The sequence below is a fragment of the Salvia splendens genome, chromosome 7 (assembly GCF_004379255.2).
Source record: "Salvia splendens isolate huo1 chromosome 7, SspV2, whole genome shotgun sequence".
NCBI classification, from domain to species: domain Eukaryota; kingdom Viridiplantae; phylum Streptophyta; class Magnoliopsida; order Lamiales; family Lamiaceae; genus Salvia; species Salvia splendens.
In genome coordinates this window covers 7,366,868-7,392,531 of record NC_056038.1, presented here as the reverse complement: position 1 = coordinate 7,392,531, position 25,664 = coordinate 7,366,868, and the positions used below count along the sequence as shown (strand labels likewise).

The following is a 25,664-nucleotide window of genomic DNA, read 5'->3' as shown; positions in this document are numbered from 1 at the left end:
AGGGCCAAGATGATTCATAAAGTATTTAAACAATGAGTATTAATTTGTAATTATATCAACTGAGAAAAATACTCCACTTGTTAATATTCGCATGAAACAGGTTACACATGTATAATAATCACTGAAAGTCTAAAATAGCTAAACTTTGAGTTAAAAGCATCCAAATAACTTAAATATGAAATTAGTGAATGCTTAAATAATTGAATAATTGCGAGCTTCAAGCGGCTAGGATAGCATTAGTATTCCCAACAATCATATCCATAAATTAATTGCTTAATTTATCTAATTTCCTCAACAATAATATCTCATTGCCTCAATATCAAACATCAACTTTGCACCGATTTTAACGTTAGTATTGCACACACAATTTTTGGAGTACTTATTTAGTGTAGCAACTTTGAGTCACAATATTAATGACATTTTTGGCTTTTCATGATCACGGTGACACTATATATAAGTGGAAAATTATCAATTTACATCATATTTTTATGTAAATATTTTCGATAAACTGAATTTAGTGCCCTTGTCATTTTTATTGAATGAACGGCAACGATATTTAATCCTAGGTCGAAAACTCTTGTTGTTTGTTCAAATACCCATTTCTTGATCAGATAGGTTTGGTTTATTTTCCCCTTCTAGTTCTTGTGATAATAATGATGATGATGGCAATGCAAAAATCCTAGCTTTTTCCGGAATATGGAGAAAATATGAGATTGCATGGTGAAAAGGCGCAATTATGGCAAGCATTTTGGGTGGGTTTGTGTTGCCATTTCTTCTCTTGACAGGTACTCAATCAATTTTCTCTCTTGTTCATCACAACACCAAATGTATTATTGTGATGATTCCAGGGATTATGTCGAAATTCAATATTTTGGTAGCTCGTTTGTTGTGCTGCAAGATGGCTAAAGAATTATAATCATAGGTTCAACAGAATGAGAGTGGGCATTTTTTTTTTTTGCTTTTATGGTGACGACATCGTATTTTCCTTTGGATTTTTCCACGTTTTATGATAAATTTGGGATTTAATATAAATTGGGATTAGCCTCTTAGGATATACGTAAGTTGGTCTGCATGATTTCATGTTTATATGCATTTATAAAGTTTTCTAGTTTTGATTCTATTCTTATTACCATCTTTCTGGTTTTTGCAGCCGGGTTACTGAATTGGAGCTTGATTTCGTTCATTAATTTGACGACTTCTCTTGTTTTGCGATTTACTGCCCCAAAAAGAGGTAGAGCTTTGGCTTTTGGGCTTGAATACTACTCCCACTTTGTCATATATTTACTTGTTGGCATAATACATTTTATGTGTACTTTTTCATTTCTCTCAAAAAATGTTTACATCTCTCGTATTTTCGTATTCACTGCATTGTTGTGTGATAGTCTTATTGCATTACCAACCAATGATGTCTCTGCTCTTCCTATTCATTTTCTTTTTGGTGCAGGGTTTCGATTCAAAGGAAGGGTTCTATCCTTATGGTTTGTTTTCATATTCGCGGTATTTGTTATATTTTTGCAAGTGGTTTTTCTTGCTCTATGTGCTACTCGGGATCCGGAATGGAGCATGGCAGATGCCTGGTGGATAAAGCTACTAGGTTTAATGAAGTAAGATTTCTTAAAATTTCAAAATTTTGCTACAATTTGTGAATGCAAGTAGTTATGTCGAACAATTAACTAAGGTGTAAAATTGTACAATAACTTGGAAGGTAATAAGGTTTCAAGCAAAATATAGGACGATATCCTTACTGCTTCATTATACCCTAGTATATCAACGCAAATTGTTGATAACGTTTTAATGTGTCATGCATTTTCAGGTTTCACTCATGGAGATGTCCAAAGGTCGCTTATTTCCTGGTTGTAGAATCATTAGTTGGATTCGTTGCTCTAACTGAGATCAACAGAAACAAATTTGGCTTTATAGAATATGGAGGTTCTTTCTGTGGCTTCCAGGATTCTTTCTGGGGTTATATATCTTCAGTTATTAATCAAATAGGTTCGTCAAGTTGACTGGGTTTTCTTCCTTCTGTTCAGTATTTGTCTGACAGAAACAAATTCTAGCCATGCAATTTATATAGTACATTTTGTGCATCTTCAATTTCATTAGTGAAATACTCCTAGTAATATTGTATTTCAAACTTACACAGTCATCTCATATAGTTTCTTTCTTTTCTTTTTCCACAAATGAAGGTTATCATGTTAGATTAGCTTCTTGCTTCTCGCTGCCTGCTGTTCAATTGGTCTCCGGGATCAGCTATCCTTCTTGGCTATCTTTACCGTTTTTCATTTGCAGCTGTGTTGGTCTTGTTGATTGGTCTTTAACAAGCAACTTTTTAGGTCTGTTCAGGTATTTCATCCTTTCATAGTTACAGATGCAGTCTTTGTTTATAAACATAATTGGATAAATGAAAGGACTCAATTGCATCAGAGCTTATGTTCTTAAACTTGACTTGTAGGTGGTGGAAACTGCTGTGGTCATATGCTGGTTTCGTCATTAGCCTGCTTTATGTATATCAGCTCCCTGTCGGGTTTCCAAATATGTTTCAAGTGATTTGTGACTCTATTGGTCTGTACAAAATTTCTCTGGATTCTGACTGGCAACAAATATGTTCTGGTACTTCCCTGATGGTCTTCTATTATATGGTATGCTTTTGTTGTCTTAGTTACCAACTCGACCAACTTTGCCATTTTGCTTATGATCAACATATCAGGGTCTGGTCTTTCATTATGCATTGCATGTCATTTTAAAACATTTACTTTAAAAACTTATAATCCCTAGCTAACATGAAATCATATCTCAAATTTACACAATTACTTTTTGTTTCTGTTGCATATCATGAAGAAGGCAATGATCCTTCTACTTTGCAGAAGGAGTAACTGACTTCAAATATCTATGTAGCTCTCTTGTGTAAAGCATGATTTGGAAGACACGGAATTCATAATGTCCATGGAAGAAGGGAGCTTGACAGAACAACTTCTTCCCTCGAGAAATTCTTTTTTTGTTCGCCAGTTGAGGTGCGTTAATAATAAAACTTTTTTTCTAATCTACATATTGCTGTCCTATTCCACAATGTTGTCTATCTGCTACATTCTGGTTTTTGTCAAATCTTATGGCACATCACATTCACTAATTAATTAGTTTTTCTATTGACGCAGGTCTGGTGTAAGGCATACCAATATATTATTACGGGGACCGATTTTCAGGATTTTTAGCATCAACTGGTTTACTTATGGCTACCCTGTACGTAGTTGTAAAATATGATAATTGGATAGAACCAAATATACTAAATGTTAGTAGTGATATGTATTTTCCTTGCTTAAATAATGAAATTTCAGATGTGAATATGGCAGATATCCTTGTTCGCTCTTTCATATTGGAGCTTCCACTTTGCAAGTATCTGTGCATTTGGATTACTTGCATATGTTGGGTACGTTATGTATGCTTTTCCTTCCGTGTTCCATCTTCACCATTTGAATGGGCTGCTTCTCGTCTTCATTCTCTTGTGGGCTGTGAGCACATATATTTTCAATGTGGCATTTGCATATGTGAACTGGAAACTGGGCAAGGTATTTTCTTGTATTTTAGATCTTCAATTTGAGTTTTAGAGCTATGGTTTTAAGCCATTGATGTAAGTTCTTGTACCTATTCAGGATATGGAGATCTGGGAGATGGTTGGGCTGTGGCACTATCCGATACCGAGCTTCTTCCTTTTAGCACAGTTTTGTCTTGGGGTTCTTGTAGCTCTTGGTAATCTTGTAAGTAATTCAGTATTTCTGTGCCTATCAAATGAGGAAGGACGACTCTCTGCTGAGAGTGAGACCGAGGAAGGTAGATGTGCTTATTCTGCCATCATCTTCAGCAATTCTAAATTGATTTTCATTGGAAACATCAAATGGATAATCTCTTTTTTTTTGTAATTTCAGTGAAAGAAGGTGCAAAAGTCTTAGTGGTGGCTACAATTGCTTGGGTGACACGCAAAGCTTCTAGGCCAATAATGCTGCTGCTTATTTTCCTAATCGCCACCAAACCTGGTTTCATCCATGCGGTTTATAGTATGTTCAGTTCTGACATATGAATTTCTGCTTTAGTTTTTAACATAATGAAGTAGTGAAACTGGAATATGTACGTTGTATTGTAATGCTTGCTTAATATTCTGATTGGTTTTCTTATCTTTCTTTTTTTCAGTGATGTTCTTTGTTGGCTATCTTTTGAGCCATAAGATTGATAAAAGGATGCGTCAATCGCTTATTCTTTTGTGTGAGGCTCATTTTGCGATTTTATACATTCTTCAGCTAAATCTGGTTTCCACAAAACTGGAACAGGAAGACTCCATAAGTTTGGAAGTGCTATCACAGCTAGGTTTGGGATTTCTTTATCTCTTCATTCAATAGTTTTTTCCCACATTTTTTTTCTTTTCTTTCAAGCATCATCTTACTTTCCTACTTGTTTATGCTTCACTTCTAGGTCTTGTTGAAACCAACAGCCCCTGGAACCTTCTGGAGATAGCTCTGCTTGCATGCTTTTGTGCCATTCATAACCATGGATTTGATATGTTGTTCTCGTTTTCTGCTATTGTTCAGCACACGCCTTGTCTTCCTGTCGGATTCAGCATCCTGAAAGCCGGTTTAAACAAATCAGTTCTTTTAACAGTTTATACCAACTCGGATATCAGAGATTGTTACGGGAGTCATGACCACGGTACTATACCCTTATCCAAGGTTAATTGTTGACATTTCCCATTTAGTTTTCGTGTTGGTGACACTATACCTAGATTTAGCATTTACAGAAAATTTGCTTAAAGATAAGACCTTAGAGACCTTACAACATAGTTATGGCAGCTTTTCAAGTCTATTGTGAATAATCTTATCCATTTGCCCATTTTTGTCTTCAGAGAGAAAGGTGGCATTGTATCTCAGTGCTATTGGAAGGAAGTTCTTGTCTGTATACAGATCATTTGGAACATACATTGCGTTTCTCACCATCCTTATAGCCGTGCACCTCGTGAGACCAAATTACATATCATTTGGTTATATCTTCCTTCTCCTTATCTGGATCACAGGCAGACAGCTGGTGGAGAAGACAAAACGACGCCTCTGGTTTCCCCTCAAAATATACGCTATTGGAGTTTTTATCTTCATCTACTTGCTAGGCATCTTCCCCACTTTTGAATCATGGATGTCGACAAAGATTGATCTCTCTGTTTGTTTCGGTTACACTACTGGAGCTTCTCTTTTAGACAACCTTCAGGAGTCTCTAGCAATTATGATCGTCATGCAGCTTTACAGCTATGAAAGAAGAAAAAGCAAACACATGAAATCGGAAGATATAGCTCCTCTGCAGCCCGGAATATTGGGGTTGGTCAAACGGTTTCTGATATGGCACAGTCAGAAGATATTGTTTGTTACTCTCTTCTATGCATCAATATCTCCAATAAGTGCATCTGGCTTTCTTTACCTTCTCGGTCTAGTTCTCTGCTCAGCAATGCCTAAAGAGTCGAGAATCCCATCTAAATCATTCTTAGCTTACACAGGGTTCTTGGTGACTGTTGAATATATATTTCAGATATGGGGTAATAAAGTTAATATGTTTCCTGGGCAGAAATACCATGATTTGTCCATTTTCTTTGGCTTAATGGTTTATAAACCGAATTTCCAGGGCCTACAAGAAGGTTTGAGGGCAAAAGTGCTGGTGATCGCTGCATGCACGCTTCAGTATAATGTTTTCCATTGGCTTGAAAGCATGCCTAGTTTGCATTTGTATGTAGGTCAATCAGAGGAGCCTTGCCCTTTGTTTGTTTCAGCAAGAGACGATTTCACTGCCATTTCATCTTTGAATGGGGAGAGCCAGCCCATACCCGAAAATGAGCTGCCTGAACAAAGGACTGGAGAGGGCTTTTGGTCGTCTCCTAGGCGTTTTGCCGATAATTATTCTCCGAATTTTGCTACCCTCAGAAGCACTCTAAGTGGCAGCTACAGAAAATACTCACTTGATAATATCTGGGATACCCTTACAGAGAACCATATTTGGAAAAAGAAAAGGATTGTTGCCTTGAGACAGGAGAGATTTGAAATGCAGAAGACAACACTGAAAGTTTATTTGAAGTTTTGGATTGAGAATATGTTCAACCTGTTTGGTCTTGAGATCAATATGATTGCACTGCTACTCGCCAGTTTTGCTCTGTTAAACTCCATATCTATGCTATACATTGCCTGTATAGCGATTTGCATTTTGTTGCCACGTCCCACCATTAGCAAGCTATGGCCAATATTCGTCCTTCTCTCTGCCACTATTCTTTTAGCAGAATACTTGGCCATGTGGAAGAATATGGTGCCCCTTAGCCAACGTGTCTTGACCGAGACCAATGCACGTTGCCACGAATGTTGGAAGAACTCACGTGTATACTTCCAATACTGTGAAAAATGCTGGCTGGGTACGTACATGTACATTTATGTGTACATTCTTTGTACTGTTTTGCTAAGTCTTGCTGATCATGTAAAATAAGTGCATTGATCTTTGGCAGGGTTAATTGTTGATGATCCTCGGATGCTGATCGGTTATTTTACGATCTTCATGCTCGCATGTTTCAAACTCCGTTCGGATCATTCATTTAACTTCTCCTGGTCGTTCACATACGAGCAGATGGTTGCACAGCGTAAGAATGCTTTTGTTTGGCGAGACCTCTCATTTGAGACCAAGAGCATGTGGACGTTCTTCGATTATCTGAGGGTTTACTGCTACTGTCATCTCTTAGATCTAGTGCTTGCGTTGATGTTGATAACGGGAACCTTGGAGTACGACATTCTGCACCTCGGATATCTCGGATTCGCTCTTATTTTCTTCCGCATGAGGCTCACTATACTGAAAAAGAAAAACAATATCTTCAATTTCCTGCGTGTCTACAATTTCACAGTGATTTTCCTCTCTCTGGCGTACCAGTCTCCATTTATCGGTGGTTTCAGATCGGGGAAGTGTCAAACCGTTGATTATATATATGAGGTGATAGGATTTTACAAGTATGATTATGGTTTTCGGATTACCTCTAGATCTGTTTTGGTTGAGATCATTATTTTCATCCTGGTCTCATGCCAATCATACATGTTTTCTTCCTCGGAGTTTGATTATGTGTTCCGATATCTTGAGGCGGAGCAAATTGGCGCGATTGTGAGGGAGCAAGAGAAGAAGGCTGCTTGGAAGAATGAGCAGCTGCAGCATATACGCAAAGCTGAGGAGAACAAACGCCAGCGGAACTTACAAGTGGAGAAGATGAAATCCGAGATGCTGAACCTGCAGATTCAGCTCCATGGTACAAAATCCATCATTGCTCGTGGCAGTGTCTCACCTGGTAGTGAAGGAGTGAGAAGGAGGAAAACTGCTTCCCTCAATGTGCAGGACTTTGTTAATCTTGAGAAACAGAACAGCAACGTTGTTCCTGATCCAAGCTTCCCACTAAACGTGCATGAATCTACCAGGACCGTTCGAGTGGAAAACCCATTATCTTTAGACGTTTCAAAGAGCTTACTCGATGCTTCTCTTAGTGAGGATACTGATCAGGATGAGTTCACAGATGAAAATATTCTTTATAGTTTAGACAGCTCGCGAAGAGGTAAAAACCAATCGGTAGAGAACCCTCTGGCTTCTGCTGTGCAGTTATTAGGTGACAGTGTTTGCCAAGTGCAGTCAATTGGAAACCAAGCAGTCAGCAATCTCATAACTTTTTTGAACATTTCGTCGGAGGATCTATGTGAAACCTCGGACATGGAAGAGAGACAGACACAAGATGCAAAACACAGAAACTCAAGCTGCTCTTCATCATTGCAGTCTGAGAAGAGTAGAACTTCAGAGTCTGCAAGTCTGCAGATTGGACTGATCATCTCTCACATTTGGTCGCGCATGCAATCTAATAACGACGTCGTTTGTTACTGCTGTTTCATTCTGGTTTTCCTTTGGAATTTCAGTCTGCTTTCCATGGTATACTTGGCTGGATTGTTCCTATATGCTCTCTGCGTGAACACAGGGCCAAACTACGTGTTCTGGATTATCATGCTAATCTATACCGAGTTCTACATTCTGATTCAGTATCTGTATCAGATAATGATCCAGCATTGTGGTTTCACCATCCAGTCAGACCACCTGCATGAATGGGGCTTTCCTACAAAAAAGATAAAATCATCGTTCGTTATCAGTTTACTGCCTCTGTTTTTGGTGTATCTGTTTACTCTGATACAGTGCTCTATAACAGCAAAAGATGGTGAGTGGTTTTCGGTAGGACATAAGAATTCCCGATGGGGATTACTCAACCAAAATGACATTGATTTCAGTTCCGACTGGAGTGATAAATTGGAGAAGGTTTTTGAATCCATAAAACGAGCGGTTGAAATGGTCATTGGTGGATGTTCCAAATACTGGAAATCTTTGACACAAGAAGCAGAATCTCCTCCCTACTTCGTTCAGCTCTCTATGGATGTCAAATCATGGCCGAAGGATGGAATTCAACCAGAAAGGATTGAATCCGGAATAAATAGGCTGCTGCAGCTTGTACATGAGGAATACTGTAAAAGTGAGAAGCCTAGTAACTGCCTCTGTGCCAGCAAGGTTCAGATCCAAAGCATTGAGAAAAGCACTGAGGATGCGAATGTGACATTAGCTGTTTTTGAGGTGGTCTATGCCTCTCCACTTACCGAATGTAAACCAGCAGAGCAGTTCAACTCTCTCACTCCAGCAGCCGATGTAGCAAAGCAGATCCTCAAAGCTAAACGCATGGGACTTGCTGAAAAAGTTGGATTCCCGTATCCTATGATTTCAGTAATTGGAGGTGGAAAGAGAGAAGTTGATCTTTATGCATATATCTTCGGGGCTGATTTGATCGTCTTCTTCCTGGTTGCTATGTTCTATCAGTCCGTTATAAAAAATAAAAGTGAAATTCTAGAGTATTATCAACTCGAGGATCAGTTCCCGAAAGAATTTGTATTTATTCTAATGGTAAGCAATGTCTTCTTCTTTCTCTTGATAATGCACCACTATCGTTGTTTGGTTCCTTAAATGGCTTGATATTTCTTGTGCAGGTAATTTTTTTCTTGATTGTTGTTGATCGCATCATATACCTATGTTCGTTTGCAACGGGGAAAGTCATCTTCTACCTGTTCAACTTCATTCTCTCCACGCGTTCAGTCTCTGATTATGCTTGGAATATAGATACGACCCAGCATAATGCTGCTGGTTTCGCTCTTCGGGCAATCTACCTTATGAAAGCAATATCTCTGGCATTACAAGCAATGCAAATTCGAGATGGTGTTCCTTACAAAAGCACGCTCTATCGCCAGTTCCTCACGAGTGAAGTTTCTCATGTCAATTATCTAGGATACAGGCTGTATCGCGCCTTGCCTTTTCTGTATGAACTGAGATGTGTCCTAGATTGGTCGTGCACGACTACGTCATTGACAATGTATGACTGGTTGAAGGTGAGTTCTTCTAGCATTCATTATATATGTTTGCGTGTGTGTCTGTAAAGGGAAAAGTTGATATTTTGTGATCGTTTTCAGTTGGAGGACATCAATGCAAGTTTATACCTTGTCAAGTGCGACAATGTTCTAAACAGAGCTATTCATAAACAAGGAGATAAACAACCACAGATGACTAAGTTTTGCAATGGCATCTGTTTGTTCTTCATATTGATATGTGTCATTTGGGCTCCAATGCTGGTAAGTAAATCTCCACAGTATGCTGCTTTGGCTTAAAAGTGCCATTTTTTCTGAATAAGATTTAGAATGGATCACTAAGAAAGGGACATCTTATCATTATTTTAATAAAATTTTTCTTATGGAGATTTGTCGTTGTCTTATAGATGTACAGCAGTGGCAATCCAACAAATATAGCAAATCCAATCAATGACGCCAGTTTCCAGTTTGACATCAAGACAGCTGCTGGAAGACTGACCTTATATCAGACAACTCTTTGTGAGAGACTAGGATGGGATGAGCTCAACAAAAATGCGAATTTCGATCCCCAGCATTACTTGGACTCTTACAATCAAAATGACATTCAATTCATTTGTTGCAAAGGTGATGCGAGCACACTGTGGCTCGTCCCTGAAGTTGTCCAGAAGCAGTTTGTCCGGTCTCTCAATAGTAGCGACATGGACATGAAGTTTTCTTGGGTTCTTTCAAGGGACCGGCCAAAGGGAAAGGAAATAGTGAAATACGAAAGAAGTATCGACTCACATGACCTTCCAAAGCCATCAGATGTCGAGGGAGTCTTCAATGGCTCCTTGAACAGCTTTAGAATTTCCAACATTTATCCGAGATTTTTCAGGGTTACGGGCTCTGGAGAAGTCAGGCCTTTCGAGCAGGAGGTATGCTTCCAATGGTTGGTTATACGACTGGGGAGTAGTAGCTAACTGATGATGTATATCAACAGGTGAGCGATGTTACAGCAGACCTCGTCTTGCATCATGGCAGTTCCCAGTGGTGGTCCTTCCACGATGTCAACTCTTTGGATGCGTATGGTTGTGGGAGCTTGTCAGGGCCAATGGCTGTCGTTGTATCGGAGGAAACCCCACGTAAGTAGTCAACCTCCTACAATGTAAAAGCACCGTCCAAACAAACACCTTTTCTTTATGCTTGTGCTATAAAGACCATATGATTGCAGAGGGAATTCTCGGTGAGACCTTGAGCAAATTCAGCATTTGGGGTCTCTACATCACATTTGTGCTAGCAGTTGGCCGCTTCATCCGGTTACAATGCTCCGACCTACGAATGAGAATACCCTTCGAGAACCTTCCTTCCTGCAACAGGTAAACAAGACAAACAAAATTTCTGTGTACGTAAAGAGGAAACTTTTATCATATATGAACATTTTGCTTCCTTCGCGCTTGCAGGCTAATAGCGATATGTGAGGATATTTACGCTGCAAGAGCAGAGGGGGAGCTTGGAGTCGAGGAGGTTCTGTATTGGACGCTCGTGAAGATTTATAGGTCGCCTCATATGTTGCTTGAGTACACGAAGCCCGACTAGCAACGGCCCTTGTACAAAATGTGACGATAGGATCGACTAACTTACAACTGAAGATGCATCAGAGCTGAGCTGAAGTCCAGTTCTGGTGCCGGTTTAGGTTTGCAAAGGCATGTTGCTTTTTTTGTAATGCCAAAATGAGTCATTTGCAAGCAGCCTTAATTACTAATCTCTTTCGTGTAAATTGTGGAAGATCTGTGACAGATATGTTATAATGAGATGCCCATAAAATAAAATGAGATCATAAGGAATCCAAGTTTATATGTATACTATTTCTTGTTAAAAAATGTGTTTAAAGGACTTGAGAATTGAGTAGATGCCCATCTATTTGGGCTGTTTTTGTTGGCCTTAATTCGAACATCATTCATTATATGGACTGGTCGATCTAATAAATCTTCCAATTGCAAATGTCACTTCTTGGTTGGGCGTGGAAAATTAAATTTTAAACACGAGTATTATTTGATTTTTTAGATGTAAAAGTCTCCCAATGTATAGAAATAGAATCTAAAAGAAAAAGAAGAGTAATTGTTTCTAACTTAGACATTCCTTGTGGTGAAAGAATATTAAATTTGAGTTGCGAGGTCGCATATACATATACTACTATCTTATTTAATTTCGTACTTTTGATCTAATAAATCCTCTAAATAACTACAATAATGTGGCCTAAACGTAGCAATATGCAAAAATAATATCGTGGTCCAATTGTGATAATAATAGGCTTAGTCTACATCACTCTAAATAAATTATGCAGTGGCTATCCGATTAAGTAATTGTGAATATATTGAAATTGTGGGCATCGAATAATGTGGGAATATTGTCCCAAATATAAGGAATTTAAGATGAGCATTTAATTTGTTGATGGACAATAAAATCAAGAATTGATGGACTGCATGAGTTGCCCACGATCTCCTATTGCACATTTTTTAGATACAAGATACTATTGTTCAGTATTTACTCATATCATTTTCAGTGACTAGCCAACTATTATATTTTTTTCACTCCACTTTATCAATTTTTATATTGTTAATTTTTCTTAAATTGTTGACTATAACTAAATGATAGACATTAGATCATTAAATCATTCATCCAAGAATATCAATACGATGCATAAAAAATGTCAATTAGGGATATTAATATCAATTAAAAAAAAGTTAGTTATAACCAACTTTTAAAAAATATCACAAAACTTTAAATGATTATAACTATCTCAATTTATATTATTTTTTTTCACAAAATATATCAAATTAAAGATAATTTTATAAGGATTCTAACGAGATCTCACTTGCATATGTTCCGATGTCAAAATTTGAATTTTTTTTTTGAATTTTCGTAATTTTTACATTATAGTTAAATGTAAATGTAGGTATCAAAATATGTCAATATAATATATATACAATGTCAATACAAAATTGTGTTGACGTATTCAAGGAATCACGTTGATATTTTTATATACTATATTGACAATTTATTCAAAACCCTAAATTGGGTCATTCTTCTAATCTATTTAAATTTAAATAATAATAAAAGAAAATTATACATGGCAATTTATAAACCATTAGATATCTGAACATCCTATGAACCTAAATTAGTTATAGTTTGCAATAAAGAGATGAGTTAACAATTGATCATACCCACTATAACCCCACAACTTATCTAACATTTACTACAATTTAAATTAACTAGGATTGGTGCCTAATCACAAATTTTGATCGAAGTTCACAAACTTAAAATTTAGCCACAAAAATCATGAACCTAAGTCTTGTTAGTAAATTTTCCAAGCATTCAAAATTTTAAATATATTAGAAGGGGAGTGATCAATTGCTAACTCATCATTTAATTGTTAACTATAACTAATTTAAGACCATATAATTTTAGAAAAATTTGTGGTCTACAATTTGCCACGCGTAATTTTTGTTTTTATTAATTAAATAAAAAAGATAAAAAAAACTATCAAATTAGGGTTTGGATGAAAATATCAATATAGTGTTTCGAAAATATCAACACAATGCTTTGAGAATGTCAACACAATGCTTTGAGAATATTAACACATTGCTTATATTGATATTCTACGTGTATCATATTGACATATTTTATATATCATGTTGACATTTGTTGTTGTACGAAAAAATTGAAATTTTCGAAATTTTTTTCAAATTTTGACATCGAAACATATGCAAGTGAGATCTCGTTAGAATCCTTATGAAATTATCTTTAATTTGATATATGTTGTTCGAAAAAATAATTTAAATCGATAAAGTTATATGCGTTTTAAAGTTATGGATATTTTTCAAAAGTTAGTTTGTTGTAAATTGACTTTAATACCCTTACTGAGGTTTTTTTTATTGTATTGACATTCCGGAACTGATGATCTAGGCCCTTAATTTGAATATCTAATAACTATTATTTAATTATAGTTAGCAATTAAGTATTGAGTTAGCAATATAACACCCTTAGAAAATACCAAATTAGGATTAAATTTTTTTTATTTTATATAGTCCTAGTGGTGCGGATGTCCCGGCGGAATTCCCCGCGGAATTCCCAAAAACACCTCCTGCCACGTCATAAGGACTTCTCACTGCACTGCCACGTCATACGGACTTCCCACTGCACAGTGGCGGAATTCCCCTGCGGAATTCCTGACGGAATTTCCACATTAAAAAAAATTACAAATTCACAAATTAAACAATTTCCGGAAGTAAACAATTTACGTAATTAAAATTTCGACGAAAATAAGGAAAAATTCCATTAAAATAAGAAAAGTACATTTCACCAAATAAAAAAAATACATTTCAATAATTAAAAACTACATCAACGACGACCCATAAGCTGCCAAACTTCTTCAATAATATCGTTCTGGAGTCGAAGTTCAACGAGCGGTATATATAGACATTACAAAAAAAATGAAATAAAGCGGAATTCCGCGGGAGTCGACGCAATGGCGGACGTCCCCGCGGAATTCCGCGCGGAATTCCGCTTAACACTGCGAACCTGCGACGTCCTCAGCCCAATTCCGTATCCGTGGCTGGCACGCCTAATGGCGGACGTCCGCGATGGAATTCCGGGACGTCCGTGGGAATTCCGCTCGGAAGTCCGCCATTACGGATGGTCTAAGAAGTAATACCACTACACTAAATGTGAGCCCATTCAGAGCCAACAAGATCATAAGTCTCCATCACATTCTTCCACTTTTCTTCAAACTCAGTAGGTTCAATCAACTCAGACCAAACGCATGAATTCAAATCCTTTTTAAAATCATTATTTCCAAGAAGTGACTTAGGAACCTTTTCAGCTACCTTTGCCATGATGTGCCACATACACCATCTGTGCCGTGTGTTCACAAGAACTTTTTCAACAGCTACTTTCATGCCCAAGTCTTGATCAGTAATTATCAACTTCGGATGTATGCCCATGCATTTCACAAACTGATTAAAAAGCCAAGAGAACGAATCCGCACTCTCACTACAAAACAAACCAGCTCCAAATGTCACTGCACGACCATGGTTATCCTTACCAATAAACGGAGCAAAAATCATTGAGTACCTTCGAGGGAAAAAAATGAGATATTAAACGATTTATTTCGCACATACTGGTATATCAAAATAATATGTCATAATAAAAAAAAAAGAAATAGCATAAAAGATACCTGCATAAATTTTAAATAATAAAAATTTTACCTGTTAGTTGAGTACGTAGTATCGAAAGAAACAATGTCACCAAATTGCAAGAAATTCATCTTGGCTATAGGATCGCACCAAAACAAATGATTCAAACGACTCCGGGAATCAACTTCATACTCGTACGTGAAGACATCACAATTTTCCTTCTTCTTCTTCAACTCATCTATGATCATTTGGGCGTCACATCCTTCAGCGTATCTTCTGATATCCCGTGTATAGTTGCGAATGTCCAACACAGTACAACCAACAGACTCATAACCGCCCATCAACTCAGTAAGCAGCTTGAAAGTTAGAGATGGCCCGATATTAGCTCCAGCACAATCTGAAATAAATTTTTGATGAACATGTTCAAGTTGACGATTTAGCCTCATGAACTTGTGGTGTTGTACCTCAACCATGGGATGGTTGTGTTCTTCGTTAAAATGTTGAATTACGTAACCACGATCTGAATCAAATTTGAAAGCAACAGAAGCATTGCATCCACATTTTTTGATTTTCTTTGTCGTTTGGGTTGTTGATCGTTAAACTTCTGTTCACCCTCTCTGTTACACACCATGTAAAACCATAAGGTGATATCATCAACCTTCTTTGAACCGTTCTTCCTTGTATCAAATCCAACGCGTCGCCCATAGTTCTCGTAGAACTCAATTGCGTTGTCCAAAGTAGGGAAGCTACGACCAACAAATGGTTTAAGTTCTATTGGGCATTCTGGAATATTTAAATCTGAAATAATTCAAAATGAGAAAATACCAAAAAATCAATAACAAAAGTAAAATAATCCGTCAACTGGACACATTGTTTTTTATAGGTAATAATAAGATGAAAACGCTTCATAATTGATACTACTATCAAGTAAATAATAAATTAAATAGAAAGATTCAAAAGGGTAATTCGTATGATTATATGTCATAATAGATTGAAATCGCTTCATAGAAGTGCTACAACTATCATATACAAATATGGGTCATACTAAACACACCTATAAGTAAATCATAAAAAGCTGATACAAATTATATACTAACAGCCTGCACTAAAATGTCATAGCCACACGCCAAGTTTACATCGTTACTAATATTGATACATAAGCAAGATTAAAATAAAGGATTAAAAGTATAAGTATTCAAAGGATGTTTTAAAGGATAACCTGTATTCTCCACAATGTCATCTACGAGTAACTGATTTTCTACATGAGAAGTAGATGGCGTTTCATAATCCATTCCCGGATGTCTATATCATAACAAAATATATCAAAACTTATTCTTAAAACCTTACACAATATCAATGAAATTTCATAAACATAAATTCATACGTCTACATAAAAATTGCCACCATACAATAAAAATGAGTTGCAAAACTGAAATAGATTGCAAAAACTCACCGTATATATTCAACAGAGATACAAGAACCACAAATTGAATAAATGTATGGACGGTAGCAATTTAAAAGAAAATTGCAAGCATCTAGTTTTTGGACTGGAAACACAAATGTTGACAAGGAATAAGACTACACCAAAATGATTACATCGACGGAGAATTTTTACTTATCTTCAACTGTAAAAACTATGCATAACTACATTCATTGTAATATGGTATGCAAATTCGACGGAGTATTGAAGAAGAATAAATTATGGGCTAATAAACTCAACTAGATAGCAGTTAGAGGAGAGAATATGATGCACGATTATAGGAATTAGTATAACTAACTATATAAAGTAATTTACTTAATTAGCCTTTGTCGATTAGAAATAATTAAAATAGTAATATCTCAAAATTAAATCTGGCTGTTATTTAATCTAATCTTAAGATTAGATTGTCTAATCCAATGGACATAATTTGGTCTGCAATTCTTGGTTTAAGGCCATTTTTATTTTGATCAAATACCTCTATATATATATATATATATATATATATATATATGATAGTATACTAGTTTTACGCCATATATATATATATATATATATATATATTATCTCAAAAATTAAACATAATTGTTGTATTATTGTATACATAGACATTTTTAGTAGTAATCTCAAATAGTATATTGCTTATATATATTTTGAAGAAGGTTAATAATAATGATTTCTCGTTTACTTCTATGATGACTTGAAGTCCGTACCATTGGATGAAGGAGAATCGTCGTATCGACTAAAAATCACGCTATTGTGTTGCAAGTTTCTACATGTGAATATATTGAATAGGTGTAAAAAGTAGGAGTCCAATTAATTTGTTGCCTTCTTTTGTCCAGACTATCCTCCAGCTACTTACATATATATATATATATGTGTTTTTTTTTCCTAAATCATGAAAGATTTTCCACTCTCGTACCACTAATTTCATTGAATTTAATATAGTAATCGGCTATGTGTCACTGAAGTGACCATTTTGGGTCCACCTAATTGCTATTTTTCCAACCTGTTATACGCGTCAGATTACCTCATACTCATATTAACAATTTGATTAATATTACTATTAAGTTTGCCAATTATAAATATATTTCCTCTTACTTAATCAAGAGGTCAGACCCTATACAGCATACACTCGATTGAGATAACTAAGACCTAAGTTTTCAGTATCATTTAGTAATCATTATTGATTCATTTAGGATAATTAATGGCTGTAATTTATAACTAAATATTAATTTTTTTCATGGGAAATTTCAGCTAATTGATAAACATCTTATTTATAATTACTCAACTTATACGAATATAATCTACTCATAAACAAGTTATACCTTATGCATTGCAAATTACTTTTGAATTTTTTTATTCCAAAATCAACCATGTCCGCTCCATCTAATTTAATTAGTAGTTAAATTTCTTTCTTAATATGGATTACTTAATCTCATCAGATTAGTCCGGTACACATTCTAGTTATTGGTGTATTTCTTCTATGCAAATATGTGCTTGCAATCATGAGTTTTTTTTTGTAGTGTGTAGTGAAAATTTATATCTGATTTATTTCGAAATTCGAACTTTATTGAGCTTTTAATTAATGATGTAATTAAGTACCCAACTACATATAATATTGTATAAATGGTTGATTTAATTTTAGAATTGAATGTACATGGAATTACAACGATTAGGTTTCTTTATGCTCGAATTTATTTAATTTAACGAATATGCGGATGGGAACCGGGAGGAAATCCATAAAATCCATAAGGTGAAGTTTAAGTAATTGATTATTAATTATATATTTAAGAGAACAATAAAAAATGTTAAGTAGGGCTTAAAACACATCCATTTGGCATCATTCTGGCCTTCTGGGATAGACCGCCTAATCCTTCCACATGTTAGGATCGTCGACTGCAACATTAGTTTGATATTGTCCGCTTTGGGTCAAGTCCGCACGGATTTGTTTTTGGGTCACTCCCAAAAGGCCTCAAACTAATTGGGGTTGGACATGAATTATATACACCTTCCAACTTCCCTCCCTCATCCGATGTGGGATGGGTTTGTAACCCAACAAACCTCCCCTCAAACCGAGACCACATCGGGAACGCAGTCGACACGAACATGAGCTGTTCCAGCCCTGGCCCCTGGGTCATCCTGGGCCCGACTCTAACTTTGAGTCCTTCAGGGCCCGACCCTAACCGGGGCTCATCCAGGCACGACCCATAGCCACCTGGGCTCTGATACCACTTGTTAGGATCGTCGACTGCAACATTAGTTTGATATTATCTGCTTTGGGGCAAGCCCGCACGGATTTGTTTTTGGGTTACTCCCAAAAGGCCTCAAACTAATTAGGGTTGGACATGAATTATATACACCTTCCAACTTCCCTCCCTCATCCGATGTGGGATGTGTTTATAACCCAACACCACCCACATAGTAGTCAACAAATAAATCTCACAATCACATAAAATATTGTAATTAATTCTGGGTGCCAACTGCCAAGGCATGTTTTATATTTTAATTATGATGAATATTCGATTAGATATGTACGTTATAATAGCAAATGAAACACCTATTATATAATTCATTCATTTGCAGAACAGTCTTTTCAGTTTTAGAGTGATTTGATCAATTGTTAACTCATCCCTTAATTGCTAATTACCACTAATTTAAGATCATATGATTTTAGAAATTTAGTCATCTAAAATTTGCCACGTGTAATTTTCATTTTTATTAATTAAATAAAAAATATAAAAAAACTATCAAATTAGAGTTTTGGATGAAAATGTCAATATAATGTTTTAAAAATATCAATACAATGCTTTGGGAATGTCAACACATTGCTTTAAGATTGACATTCTACATGTATTATATTGACATATTTTATATAATATGTTGGCATTTGTTGTTATACGAAAAAATTAAAAAAATTTGAATTTTTCTTCAAATTTTGATATCAAAACATATGCAAGTGAGATCTCGTTAGAATCCTTATGAAATTATCTTTAATTTGATATATGTTGTGCGACAAAATAATTTAAATCGAGAAAGTTATATGCGTTTTAAAGTTATGAGATATTTTTTAAAAGTTAGTTACAATTAATTTGTTGTAAATTGACCTTAAGAGCATCCACAACGGCGAGCAGGACGGCGTCCGTCCGTCCGTACCAGCTGCACGGAGACCTTGTCCGCCGCTGGCACGGCGCTGCTCGATGCATCGAGCACGTCCGTGCCAGCGAGTAGGTGACATGGCAGGCGCTGATTGGCCAACGACATAGCCGTTGGCAATTTGATTTTTTTTTAAAAAATTGGTTTTTAATTAAAAAAATCGATTAAAAATAAAAAAATATATTTTTCCACTTCCCAAAAAAATTATATCCGTTTTCTACCCACTTTTAATTTTTTTTTTCATTTTTTCCCCCAAAAATACACATTTTCATCTATAAATACCCCCACTTTCACACCCAAAAATTCACACCACACTACACAATTCTCATCTACATTCTCTCATTTTCATTCTCATCTACATTCTCTCATTTCCATTCTCAATATTTCTTCCACTCCTACAACATAACAATGTCCGGCCACGGCGATCACCCCTCGGGCTCCCACAGTTGGAACCCCGATTGGTTCGATTCACAACCGTTTCCTAGTCCGAAAACGGAATATTCGGCCCCTCCTCAAACCCAAAGTTCGGGAGTTCCGGGTGGCTACCAGCCTTACCCGATCGACGACCAAGATGCCCCCGAAGGGCTATACGAGTGGACACCCGAGCCTAGAGTGAGGTCGAGCGGCCCCTCCCAAACTCGTTGTGGGAGATTTTGGCCCAACTCAATATGGCTGATAGGTCAACTATGACCCCCGCGCAACTTCGATCGCATGAGGCCATGATATTGGGTCTCCAAAAACAATTGGGGATAGTGCCGCCGGATGAATAGTCTTCCACGTGAGTATTTTTAGCCTTTAATTATGTAAATTTTAATTTTTAGGAGTTTAACTATGTAATTTTTATTTTATTTGTAATGTGTAATATTATTTCGGTTTTTTTTAATGAATTTTAATATTGTAGAAATGTTTTTATTTAAATTGAATAATAGAATGGTAGGACCCTTGTGCTCGTCCTTGCTGAAGAGCACGTTTGTGGGTGTTGTGCTCTTGCCTAAGAGCAGGCAGAAAAAGTGGGGCCGGGCCCACAACGTGCTCTTGCCAACGAGCACGGTTGTGGATGCTCTAATACCCTTATTAAGATTTTTTGTTGATATTATTGACATTACGGGGCTGATGATTTAGGCTCTTGATTTGAATATCTAATGACTATTATTTAATTGTCGTTAGCAATTAAGTATTGAGTTAGCAATATAACACTCCCCAGATGACTTATATATTATCCAACAAATAGCACTTAAATTCAAGTATTAATTAAACCCAATTATAAACCTAGTTTTTTACTATCCATGCATGCAGTAAATAATTTCATATTCGACACTTCTGAAGCAGTATATAATTCAAACCGTGGAGTAATTAATCAAGGGTTCATATATATATATATAGGGTTGTCTTATATACAAAACAATCTAAAGTGTATAACCTAGAACTACATTTCATCCATTGGATGAGGAAAAAGGATGGTCAAGATCAAATTTCATACATAATCACAATGCATCGGTTATAACCACCCCACTAATCTTGTTTTCAATCCAAATTTGGCCTTGGTTCTACATTTAAGAATGGTTCTATCTTGATCACAACCCTATATATATATATATATATATATATATATATATATATATATAGTTGTGATCATATGATAACCCCTAAATATCGTAATAACCCTATAACTAAATCTGGACCATACATATTTCTAATCTTGTGGCTGAGATTCAAAGTTAGATTTACTTCATAAAAAAAAGGCGGAGGGGTAAATATGTCATTTCCCTCATTTAATTTCTGAATTTCGCCAAATATCACGTAAAATGATAAAATAATATATGTTAGGTTTATTTCATAGAATGATAGTTTCGGCGGATAGAATGATACTCTACTTCATAAAAAAAGGCGGAGGGGTAAATATGTCATTTCGCTCATTTAATTTCTGAATTTCACCAAATATCACGTAAAATGATAAAATGATATATGTGAGGTTTATTGCATAGAATGATAGTTTTACCGGATAAAATGATACTCTGAGTTGATAAATGATACTCTGAATTTCACCAAATATCACGTAAAATGATAAAATGATAGGTTTATTGCATAGAATGATAGTTTTGCCGGATAGAATGATAGTTTTGCCGGATAGAATGATACTCTGAGTTGATAAAATGATACTTTTGATTGACTGATAAAATGATAAAATGATAGGTTTATTGCATAGAATGATAGTTTTGCCGGATAGAATGATACTTTGAGTTGATAAAATGATACTCTGAATGATAAAATGATACTCTGAATTTCGCCAAATATCACGTAAAATGATAAAATGATAGGTTTATTGCATAGAATGATAGTTTTTCCGGATAGAATGATACTCTGAGTTGATAAAATGATACTCTTGACTGATAAAATGATACTCTGAATTTCGCCAAATATCACGTAAAATGATAAAATGATAAAATGATAGGTTTATTGCATAAAATGATAGTTTTGCCAGATAGAATGATAGTTTTGCCGGATAGAATGATACTTTTGACTGACTGATAAAATGATAGGTTTATTGCATAGAATGATAGTTTTGCCGGATAGAATGATAGTTTTTGCCGGATAGAATGATAGTTTTTGCCGGATAGAATGATAGTTTTGCCGGATAGAATGATAGTTTTTGCCGGATAGAATGATAGTATATGTTAGGTTTACAGCATACAATGATAGTTTTGTCGGATAGAATGATACTCTGAGTTGATAAAATGATACTTTTGACTGACTAATAAAATGATAAAATGATAAAATGATAGGTTTATTGCATAGAATGATAGTTTTGTCGGATAGAATGATACTTTGAGTTGATAAAATGATACTCTGAATGATAAAATGATACTCTGAATTTCGTCAAATATCACGTAAAATGATAAAATGATAAAATGATAGGTTTATTGCATAGAATGATAGTTTTGCCGGATAGAATGATACTCTGAGTTGATAAAATGATACTCTTGACTGATAAAATGATACTCTGAATTTCGCCAAATATCACGTAAAATGATAAAATGATAGGTTTATTGCATAAAATGATAGTTTTACCGGATAGAATGATACTCTGAGTTGATAAAATGATACTTTTGACTGTCTGATAAAATGATAAAATGATAAAATGATAGGTTTATTGCATAGAATGATAGTTTTGCCGGATAGAATGATAGTTTTTGCCGGATAGAATGATAGTTTTGCCGGATAGAATGATAGTTTTTGCCGGATAGAATGATAGTATATGTTAGGTTTACAGCATACAATGATAGTTTTGTCGGATAGAATGATACTCTGAGTTGATAAAATGATAAAATGATACTCACAGCAGATAGAATGATACTTTGAGTTGATAAAATGATACATTTGTCGGATAGAATGATAGTTTTGCCGGATAGAATAATACTCTAAGTTGATAAAATGATACTTTTGGCTTATAATGATAGTTTCGTCATTTTTTAGGTCGAAGTATCATTTTATCGGCTGCGAAATTAAATGAGCGAAATGACAGTTTTACCCCTCCGCCATTTTTTTAAGAAGTAAATCTAAGTTTGAATCTCAACCGCGTGATTTTAAAAATGTGCAGTCCAGATTTAGTTATAGGGTTATTACGATATTTAGGGGTTATCAATATAACGCACCCCTATATATATATATGGTTATGATAATTTACAAACCCTCTATAATACAAACTATACAAACTTTAGGCGTTGACATTGTTGACATTCCCCCCAGTGACAGAATTTGTATTATGCGTTGACATTGACATATGAATCTTATTGCTAACCGTTGATTATATATATATAGGTGTGATCAAATACAAACCCCTATCTATAATACAAACTACAAACTTTAATCCTACACACTCCTTGTAAGTAATCAACGGTTAGCAATGGGATTCATATGTCAATTTCAACGCCTAATACAAATTCTGTCACAGTAGGGAATGTCAACAATGTCAACGCCTAAAGTTTGTTAGTTTGTATTATAGAGGGTTTGTAGATTATCATGACCCTCTCTCTATATATATATATATATATGGATGTATTCATTTCCTTTTCCTATATTTCCTTCTTTTTCCTTCTTAATATCAGCCATTAGATTAGAGAAATGGACGGTCAAGATCAACATTTGGTAATTAATCCCGTGTTGCATTATTTGTCATATTTTGTGCATTATGAGGGTACAATAGTAATCTAATAATGGCTGGAAACCGCTACGAATAATGCACCACATGGTCACGAGTAATGCATATAATTGACTATATAATGCACAATATGTGAACTGCAATGCATACGAATAAGATGTACCTGTCACGACCACAACTTCCTAGTCAAAGAAAGCGCAGCTATTTCGCGACTAACAATACTAAACTGTCTCAACACATCATCATAATTACTGAAATTAAGGAAATACTGTCTAAAAGTCATCAAGATAGCAAGTTATTACATCAGAGTGAAATGTGGGACATTGTCTTTACTGAGACAAAGCTAGGTCTATGCAGCGGAAGAGTTCCAAGACAAGTATAACATGTATGGAGACATACTACACTAGCTACCCTTCTTTTATTTTATCTTCAGTCCCAACACCTCCTCTGCCTCGATCGATCAACCTGCACATTAAGGAAAACAATATGCAGGGCTGAGTACTTGATATACTCAGTGGCTTATGCCGAAAACTGTTTTTCTTTTAATTGTCTGCCAAGCTGAGTGAACGCGGGGTTTTTTTCTGAAAACAAGTCCCGGTCACTAAAATCTGTTATTTCTTTCTGAAATAGACTGCAGTCTTTTAACTTTCTGATGATATACCATGTCAAGCTGTGTGAATCGGGAATGTGGCCACATTCCACGATCACTGGGTCGGCCAACCTGGCGCTAGCTCACGACCCCTAGAACGGCCAACCTTGCGCTAGCTCACGGTCCGTAAGTGTACACTAGTCCGAGTAGGATTTACTGACCTACTGGGACCCGAATTCGTTTTAACCATGAATGGCAATCACAAAATAAAACATGGCATGACAACTCATTCAAAAGTTCACACTTATTCTCATAGAGTTCTGTAAATAAAAAGGAAAGAAGCCCACACATAATGTAGGATAGAAAAGCCCACACCTCAATTGCTTAACTCTTGCAAAATAGGTGCTTCCCTGTTCTGAGATTATGCGTCGAGCGACGACGTTCCTTTACAAAAATTCGTATATTTGAATTAGGCTTAAAAATTTACTGATTTTGCATGAATGCATGCCTAAGCGTGCTCCTTTATTATTTTATTTCCTTTCTTCTAAAATTAGGAAATCTTAATTCTTAATTAAATCTGCGATTTAATTTATTCGGAAACTGGCCGAAAACTATTTCCCGCATTAATTTAAATATCTTAAAATACTTTCCGGGCTAAGAGTTCGCTTAATTATTTATTGGCTTTTATTTTATCACGGCGAACATTCTTTTCATTTTCTTCCGTAGCTTAGGAATTTAATACCATAAATTCTTGGAATTAACTAAAGATTTCAACAAAAGAATCCGGGTCCAAGTAATTAAATTCTCGGGCTCGGTTGGAACTAATTATTCTGGCCCAGCCTTAACTTTCGGCCCGCTCATTTAATCTCGGCCCAAAATGCATTTTCCTTATCTTCTTTTCTATTAAACAATCAAGCCCAAACTAAACTAAAGAGGAGGCCCATTTCCAATTAATTAATTAGAAGCCCAATAAGAGGAATAGTGGAAATGGCCCAAGGAGAGGTACTCCTTTCCATCCGTCGGCCCCCACCCCCTTCCCCTTTCTCATTTCATTCTCAATTCTAATCCCTAATCTCCTTCTTCTTCTTCCCCCAAAATTCTCCAAAAGAAATCCTTAATTCACAAACAAGGAAGAAGAAGCTGGAAACGGGAACCCTAGTTCTCTCCGCCATCGACGAATTCATGGAGCCGCCGCTCTCATCGCGTCTCCCGGAGGTGTCCGCCGTCGCCTACTCCAGGCTGCTGTCTCCGTCGCGAAGTAGCCACAACACGAACCGGAGCTCGCGCTTGCTCCCTCCACCGAACGCCCTCCGGCGAGTGTTTCCCCCTTTCGGCGAAGTCGGCGGTGGAGAGGAGGCGTCGCCTCCTTCTCTTTCTCAGCCGCGGCCCGTAGCTGCCTCGCGCCGCCTCGGTTACTGCCGAAATCGGGCAAGCTCCGAGACACGCCACTGCTACCTCGTGCCTCTGCTCCCGCGTCGTCGTCGGCTCCCCACGGTCAAGCTAAGTCTCACTCCCCTTCCCCTTTTATTTATTCAGATTTGTGATATTCTACTTGAAGGCAGTAGCTATGTGGTATTGGGATTTTGGTGATTGAGCTCGATTACAGCAGTGTGTATGCTAAGGCTTCGTGGAAAAATTTAGTTTCCTATGTCCTTGAGCTTCTGTCCCTAAATTCCTA

At 36.2% G+C, this 25,664-nt stretch overlaps 2 protein-coding genes across 3 annotated transcripts; one reads left to right on the top strand and one right to left on the bottom strand.

The window, feature by feature from the left end:
- Nucleotides 1–539: 539 nt before the first annotated feature.
- On the top strand, nucleotides 540–11,270 carry LOC121742046 (piezo-type mechanosensitive ion channel homolog). Of its 2 annotated transcripts, XM_042135065.1 has the most exons (21): nucleotides 540–785; nucleotides 1,151–1,231; nucleotides 1,445–1,604; nucleotides 1,814–1,992; nucleotides 2,187–2,343; nucleotides 2,453–2,639; nucleotides 2,896–3,011; nucleotides 3,153–3,237; nucleotides 3,348–3,563; nucleotides 3,648–3,825; nucleotides 3,921–4,049; nucleotides 4,183–4,356; nucleotides 4,462–4,695; nucleotides 4,889–6,427; nucleotides 6,518–8,976; nucleotides 9,060–9,455; nucleotides 9,537–9,695; nucleotides 9,839–10,345; nucleotides 10,411–10,552; nucleotides 10,642–10,786; nucleotides 10,871–11,270. In XM_042135065.1, the coding sequence occupies exons 1-21, from the start codon at nucleotides 737–739 to the stop codon at nucleotides 11,004–11,006; spliced, it is 7,428 nt and encodes a 2,475-aa protein (XP_041990999.1). In that variant the 5' UTR covers nucleotides 540–736; the 3' UTR covers nucleotides 11,007–11,270. The 2 variants fall into 2 exon arrangements, with proteins under 2 accessions (XP_041990999.1, XP_041991000.1); XM_042135066.1 differs by lacking the exons at nucleotides 540–785; nucleotides 1,151–1,231; nucleotides 1,445–1,604; nucleotides 1,814–1,992 and having other exon boundaries at nucleotides 2,205–2,333.
- Nucleotides 11,271–14,131: 2,861 nt separating this feature from the next.
- LOC121810331 (protein FAR1-RELATED SEQUENCE 5-like) lies at nucleotides 14,132–15,897 on the bottom strand. Its single transcript, XM_042211126.1, has 4 exons — nucleotides 15,825–15,897; nucleotides 15,218–15,403; nucleotides 14,678–15,002; nucleotides 14,132–14,543 (listed from the first exon to the last, which is right to left on the bottom strand). The coding sequence occupies exons 1-4, from the start codon at nucleotides 15,895–15,897 to the stop codon at nucleotides 14,132–14,134; spliced, it is 996 nt and encodes a 331-aa protein (XP_042067060.1).
- Between the last annotated feature and the right edge of the window lie 9,767 nt (nucleotides 15,898–25,664).